The following is a 7199-nucleotide window of genomic DNA, read 5'->3' as shown; positions in this document are numbered from 1 at the left end:
GTGGAAAAATGAAGCCGCTTTTAAACATGCACTTTTTGGTGCAGTTTTAATTGCAACCGAACGCCCGGTGTGAACGGAGCCTAAATCCGAAAGCTCTGGTCTCATTCCTGATCAGCCCTGCCTTCAGTGAGAGGGGTCGCCAGGGGGGACGTCACCCAGCTTTCCCTGGACCCGGAACCCCTGCGGCCATGGCCGGGCGGCTGTACGGGAGGAGCCTGTGAGTAATGCCGGGTCTGTACAGCGCCTACACGGGCGGCGGTAATTGCAGGACCGGCCTCCCCATCGTGTCCTCCGCCCTGCATGTGCCGGCCGCCGCTCCGTGCGACGGAGCTAACGGGGAGCCCACAGCCGCCGGGAGGACTCCGCACCGCAGAGCCTGGACTACACCGACTGCTGAGACTTGTGGTGCCCCGGGGAGAACATGAGCGGCGCGGCGGAGATATTCCAGGCAGTCCACGAATGGTAAATCCCCATACAGAAGTCTAGCAGTGCTGTCCAGCTGTGTGTGCTGGGAGCAGTAGTTCTCCAGCAGGGGGAATGGGGACATAGACGTAGATGCCCCTGTTACTATTATGTTACATTGTACTTGTGGGGCTCAGCCACATGACGGATAGGGGCAGCTTCACACGGGCTGATTAGCGCAATACGCAGAGACTAGAAGCCGTTGATTTTGTCCGAATGCACACGGACGTATTTGCGTTGCAGAATCCGGATCGGGCGTCCACATCCGAATTCCGCAGCACATACTGCCCATAGACATGCTATTGAAAATCACTTTTCCCTGTCCACGAGCGGAAATCAATTGCGATTTTTCGCTAGCAGAGAGAAAATTCGCTGCATGTTCTATTTCAGTGCAGATTCGGCGCGGACGGCTTCCATTGAAGTCAGTGGAAGCCGTCCAATCCACGGCCCTTCCACAGTCATCATAGCAAAAAGGTCGCGGAATCCGAAAGCAATGGCACAGCGTAATCTATACTGCGCAGGGTTGGATTTTGCTGCAGATTCCCGCGCCAAATGTGTACGCGGAACATCACAACTGCGACCGTGTAAACAGAGCCCAGCGGTGAAGGCGCGAAGAGTGGCGCCGGACCACTGATGCATCGGATTTGTGAATGTGGCTTTGGTTGTTGTTTTTAACCATTTCCTAACTTTTGCCCAGTTTTCAAATAACTTGGGAAAACCTCTGCCTGAGCCGCCATTTTTTCATTTTTTTCATTCTTGCTTTTATTTGTCAGGGTTTGTTTTAAAGTGCAATTCTGTTTATTTTTTTGTTGTTTTTTATTTTTTATGTAAAAAGATTGGAAAACATTTTTCTGGTAATATTTAAAAAAATCTTTATAAAACTTATTTTTAGGTTTTTTTTTGTTCCATTAGGGACTAAATTGCAATATATTGTGCATTTAACATCAGTATATTGAAATCCATGGCGGGCCTAGTAGCATCCATTAGGCCCCCAGCTGCCATGGCAATTTCAAGAACCCGTACAGGGGATTACAGTGGATGTCGGGAAGGGATTAGGGAATCCAATACTTTCAGTGGGGCAGCAAACTGCATAGACTTTGGGGCTTACAGCTTTAAAAAAAAAAAATAAATCAACTACATCATGCTCTATGCCTTATAGCCCATCACATGTGTAATTGCGCATGCTTCAGCGCTATGAACAAGGTAGATTTGAGCACGTATCGGCTATTTAGTCTAATGAGGTCAAGATGTGTTGCTTTTTAACGGAAATGCGCATTTGTGTACCTCACATAGACTTCTACGGGGACCCTTGGTGCGCAAATGCGCACTATAAAAAACTTGCTGCATTTTTTTCCTCGTGTGCAAAAGAGTGTTCTGAGAACGAACCCATTGAATAAGCCCTATTCTCGGTGTATTCCGTGTGCAAGTACGTGCGCAATTATGTGTGAAAGGGCCCTTACGTTTTTATTTTACCTCCTCGATCTTTCTTTCTCCCACACATTACGTGTTAGCATTCCTCCTCAGGGTATGCTCCAACTCTCGGCCAGATTGACGAGACCCCTGGATAAAAAAAAAAAGTAGTGTGCGCTCCCACCCCGCTTCCAGGACCTGATCGCCCCATCTGGCTCCATATCGCAGACCCATGTAGGATAGAAGAGGTGGGCGTGCGTATATGTGGCAACTATGGTCGTCATGGGATACCTTAGACTTCCATAGGCTTGTGGCCATCTCTACACCCTAATGAAGGGTCATCCAGGATGATGTGTGATGGCAGCTCCCTAGGTCCCCAAGGCGGTAGAGGCCACAAGGCTCCTGCCCATGCATGCTCCCTGTAATCTGGTCCTGTTCATTCATGGCATTTTTATGTGTTTTACTAGGTTTCCTGTCATTAACAAAAAGCACAAGATCATGGGCAACACTTCCCTACCCTCTATCTATATCCCTGCTAGGGAAGTGTCACAAGGCGAGCATTCAGTGCTCTTCACAGCGGCTAATAGAGGGGTCCGGAGTGGAAGGTTGTCCTCTACGGTGCCAAAGACTATATGGAAAAAGTTTATACAAACGGGATAACTTGCTTAACATTTCCATATACATGCGGGGATATTTTACCATGGCTTTTCACCAAAAATAATTTTCCATCAAACTTCCCCCGGCCATACCTTATAACGAGGGTCTCCGTCAGATTTGCGTAAATACCACCTGCAGCCGGTCTTATGTGGAAACATTCCCCCCAATTAGAGGAGCCTTGGGACTTTACTATGGGAACGTTCTCCTTTAAACACTTTAACACGCAGATAGTCTGCCCGGGTGACACTGTTTCTGGTGAACATTAGTCCAACTCCATGTCTGCAGCGCTTCAACAGGGACAATCTGAACCTCCTGACCGAAGTCAAATGAAGCCGAGGAGAGGTTTAAATAGTGCAATAAACGTCCCAATTAATGGAGCTGACTTTCATCAAACGGAGATCATGTTTCTGTACAGGCACTATGATACTCCGTTCAGAAGCTAATTATTAGTTATATTGGCAATGTTATCAGCTGGTTCCTGCCTTCCTTTTACCCAGAGCGACAAATCGTTAGAACCAGTAAATTATAACAGAGTTGTCTGCTTTGAAGTGTAGTCCGTTTACACACACAGACAATCCTTTACATTTTTCGTCATTCACTCGTTCACTGGATCGTTGGTCTTTCAGTGAATAGGAACGATTTGTGAGCATCGGTGCTGCTGTTTTTTGCAAAAACATCGCCGCCACTTGTGTTTTTCTGGTGCATTTTTTTTCACGCGATTGTGCCGCGATTTTCCCTCTGAGAAAGACAATAGGAGTTTATAATGTGAAAACGCATTGTATCGCCCGAAAATTGCAAGTTCGTGCTTCCTGATGCGATAAAAAGGAGGCTCCATAGGGAAACATGGGAGATAAAACATCGCGAAACGCAGAAAGATAGAGCACGCTGCGTTTTTTTTTCACTCCACATCGCATGAGTAAAAACATCGTAAATGCGAAGGAAACCATTGAAATCATTGATTTCATAATGCTGCTTTTGCACTCACTCTCGCATTACGCAGAAATCACATAATTTTATCACCGAGATTTGTGCGTTGTGAGATGCACAAATATGAAACCCGTTCTTTTAAATGGGTTCATTCACATTTGCATGCAGGAAAAAAAATTGCAACGGGTCCTATCTTTTTGCGATAGCACCCAATGTTTTTAATGGGGCCGGCAGCAGCAGTGCTGGCCCCATTAAAAACAATGGGAGAACTCTGTGTTCCTCTGCCGCAGCTGTGACAGCCACGGAGGAGAATTCCCTCATTCTCGCAGTGATGCAAGGCTGTTTCCAAGTGAAAGCGCTTTGCGTCCACGGCAGGGGCGTAACTATAGAGGATGCAGGGGATGCGGTTGCACCCGGGCCCAGGAGCCTTAGGGCTCATGTCCACGGGGAAAATATGATTTAGGATCCGCAGCGGATCTCCCGCATGCGGATCCGCATCCCATAGGGATGCATTGACCACCCGCGGGTACATAAATACCCGCGGATCGTCAATAAAAGTGATTTTTTTAAAAATGGAGCATGAAAAAATCTGGACCATGCTCCATTTTCATGCGGGTCTCCCGCGGGGACGGCTCCCGCGGGCTTCTATTGAAGCCTATGGAAGCCGTCCGGATCCGCGGGAGACCTAAAATAGGAATTTAAAGCATTTACTCACCCGCAGCGGGCCGCGAAGCTCTGCTCTTCCTCACGGCCGCATCTCCCTTGCTTCGGCTCGGCGGATGTGCCCGGCGCATGCGCGCGGCACGTCGACGACGTGCCGGCGACGTGCCGCCGGCGTCAGGAATTCATCCGCCGGCCGAAAATGAAGATCCGGCCGTGAGGAACAGCTGACCTTCCCCGCCCGCTACGGAAAGGTAAATGCTTTTAAATTGCTATTTTCGGCGCTCATGTCCGCGGGTCAGAAGGGACCCGCTGCAGATTCTCCATTGAGAATCCGCAGCGGATCTGATTTTCCCCGTGGACATGAGGCCTTAGGGGGGAAATAAGACCTCTCTTCTCCATATAGGAAGCCCAGTACTATGAATTAAACATTATAGTTGGGGGCCCCGTTCCAGTTTTTGCATTGGGGCCCAGGAGCTTCAAGTTACGCCTCAGGTCCACTGGTTTCACATGGATAGCGAGGGCGACATCAGGCCGTGATTTACGGACGGTTATCGCCCTCGCCAGTGTTAGGGCGCCCACCCACTGGTGTTTGCGATTTTCGTGCGTGAAAAATGCAGCGTTTTTGTGGCGTTTTTCCCGCGTTTTTTGCCGCGTTTTCGCGGCGTTTTCGCGGCTTTTCCATTAATTTCCATTGACTTTCATGGGTGCATTAGGAGAAAAATAAGGACACATATGCAACTGCCAGTTCCTATGTTAAAAATCGCAACGCAACGCAAAAAAAAAACGCCAGTGGACAGGAGTACATTCAATTCTAATTGCTCTTGAGAAAAAACGCAAAACGCAAAGAAAAAAAAATCGCCAGTGGGTGGGCGCCCTTAAGGAGCCCTTGCTCTGTGAGAAAGCTGTGTGGAGCCTATCTTTGGGAAAGCTGGATGAGAGCTATTACTCCTGCTATTGTTCTAGCCACTGCTGCTACAATTACTAATAGCAGTGGGAAGGACATTGTATTTCTTTTGTTTGTTTAGTTTTATTTTTGGACTGTTACTGTTTGCCTGGTTAACCCCTGAAGTGCTACACTGCATACAATGAACCACGAATAATAATCAAACAAGTTATTGTTTGTTATTCAATCATTGGTTGTGTTTCCCCTTTGCTACTGTACTGCAATAGCAATCAGTGGGAATGCACACACAGCGTGCTGCCAGAAGTCCAGCTTCCGGGGGTGACAGCGCTGGACTGGGGAGCCAGGTAAGTATAATTAGGCTGCATCCGCACGGGCCACAAAATCTTGCTACATGTAAAGCCCATGGTTTCCAATGGGTTCTTTCACATGAGCAATGTTTTGTAGCGAGACTTTGTAGCCCGTGCGGATGCAGCCATCAGGCCTCCTTCACACGGGCAACAAAGTCGCGCGATTTTCTCGCGTTGCGACAATGCTACAAATCGCATGTATGTAATGCCCATGCTTTCTTATGGTTCCGTTCACATTAGCGAAGTTTGGTAGCATGCGGCATTGAGAGACAAAAACATGTGATGTTTTGTAGCCAATGTTTCGCTGTGGAGCCTTCCTCTCTTTTTCGTGCAATGCGATGCAACTTTGAGAGTAGGAAATGCTACTGTCACAGCCCTAAACTAAGTCCTAGCTGCAGAAAAAAAATGGATACATTACCTAAAAGTGCTGTCCGGGGCTCCGCTGCGGCTTCTCCCGGTCCCCAGCACTGTTCTTCATCATCTCTTCTGGACGGAGATTGAATAAATGTCACAACGCTCAGCCAATCAGAGGCAGCGCTTCCAGGAGGCGCGGATTTTTCAGTCCCTGGCCAGAAGAGATCATGAAGAACAGTGCTGGTGAGAAAGCGCACCAGAGCTCCGGACAACGCTTCTAGGAAGCACTGGTTATGATTGGCTGATGCTTATCCAATCAGAGCCAGCACTCGATGAATGGCTGTGATAGGTTAATCGAGTGCTGGCTGTGATTAGCTAAGTGTCAGCCAATCAGAGGCAGCGCTTCCAAGAGGCGGGGATTTTTCAATCCCAGGCTAGAAGAGATGAAGGAGAATAGTGCCATATACTTTTTTTTCCTGCAGCCAAGGCTTAGATTAGGGCTTTGACAGTAGGATTTCCTACAATTAGAGTTGCATCGCAACTGCATGAAAATAGCGTTTTCTGGCAATGCGATGCAACAGAGAGGAAGGCTCCATTGGGAAACATGGGCTACAAAACCTCACAAGTTGCGGGCATCTCGTGGGACCCGCAAGGTTTTTGTGCAAGGATTTTGCATGCTACAAAACATTGCATGTGTGAATTAACCCATAGGAAAGCATGGGCTTCACATACTTGCGATTTGTAGCATTGTAGAAACGCAACAAAATTGTGTGACTTTGTCACCTATGTCAAGGAGGCCTAAGAGCAGCTCAGTCCCACTCAAGTGAATGGGATTGAGCTGCTATACCAAGCACGGCCACTATGCAAAGCATGGCGATGAAGCAGCTGCAGCGCTGACCCGAGCACTGCAGCTGCCTCAAACAGCTGAACGGTAGCAGTCCCCCAAGGATTTGATATTGATGACTTATCCAGGGTTATAGGTCATCCATATCTTTGGGCATTTTTACATTTGAGGACTAATAATTGTGCTTTCACACAGGAATGATAATTGCTCAGTGAATGGAGGTGCAGCACAACATATCTCTTCTAGCCATCCACCGCCATTCACAGTCACAGATGAACGACTGTCTGTTTGTACGGGCTGAGAGTCGCTCGGTTATTAGACAAGTTGAAACCCAAGTGACACTGACAAGTGAGCGATTCTTGCTCACTTGCCCTGTTGCATCCCAGGTTTACAGAGGCTGGCATTCACCCATAATAGCTTGTTTGAGTGATTATTCGAGCAATTGTCGGCCCCTGTAAAAGTATCCTGAGTCTTGGAGAACCCCTTTAAGTAATTGTATTTCTAGTAATTCCCCAACTTAATGTTGCAGCTCTTATTACAATAGCTCTCCTTACAAGACAGCTGCCATCTGCCTTTGGAGTAGATGTGGCCTTAATGTGCCCTATACTACTTTATAACACGAACACTGTGT

The 7199-nt window shown here is 47.8% G+C and overlaps 1 protein-coding gene across 1 annotated transcript in view; it reads left to right on the top strand.

Moving 5' to 3' along the window:
• Positions 1 to 210: 210 nt before the first annotated feature.
• The window catches only part of LOC136572835 (uncharacterized), a 43408-nt gene continuing 36419 nt past the window's right edge, over positions 211 to 7199 (top strand). Inside the window, exon 1 of the mRNA XM_066573772.1 lies at positions 211 to 462. Coding sequence (XP_066429869.1) covers positions 422 to 462 — 41 coding nt within the window. The 5' untranslated portion in view covers positions 211 to 421. The remainder of the gene's footprint in view (positions 463 to 7199) is intronic.

This window comes from Eleutherodactylus coqui, chromosome 7 (genome assembly GCF_035609145.1).
Source record: "Eleutherodactylus coqui strain aEleCoq1 chromosome 7, aEleCoq1.hap1, whole genome shotgun sequence".
Classification (NCBI taxonomy): domain Eukaryota; kingdom Metazoa; phylum Chordata; class Amphibia; order Anura; family Eleutherodactylidae; genus Eleutherodactylus; species Eleutherodactylus coqui.
The sequence above is the reverse complement of the archived record's forward strand: the minus strand, read 5'-3'. Positions and strand labels throughout refer to the sequence as shown.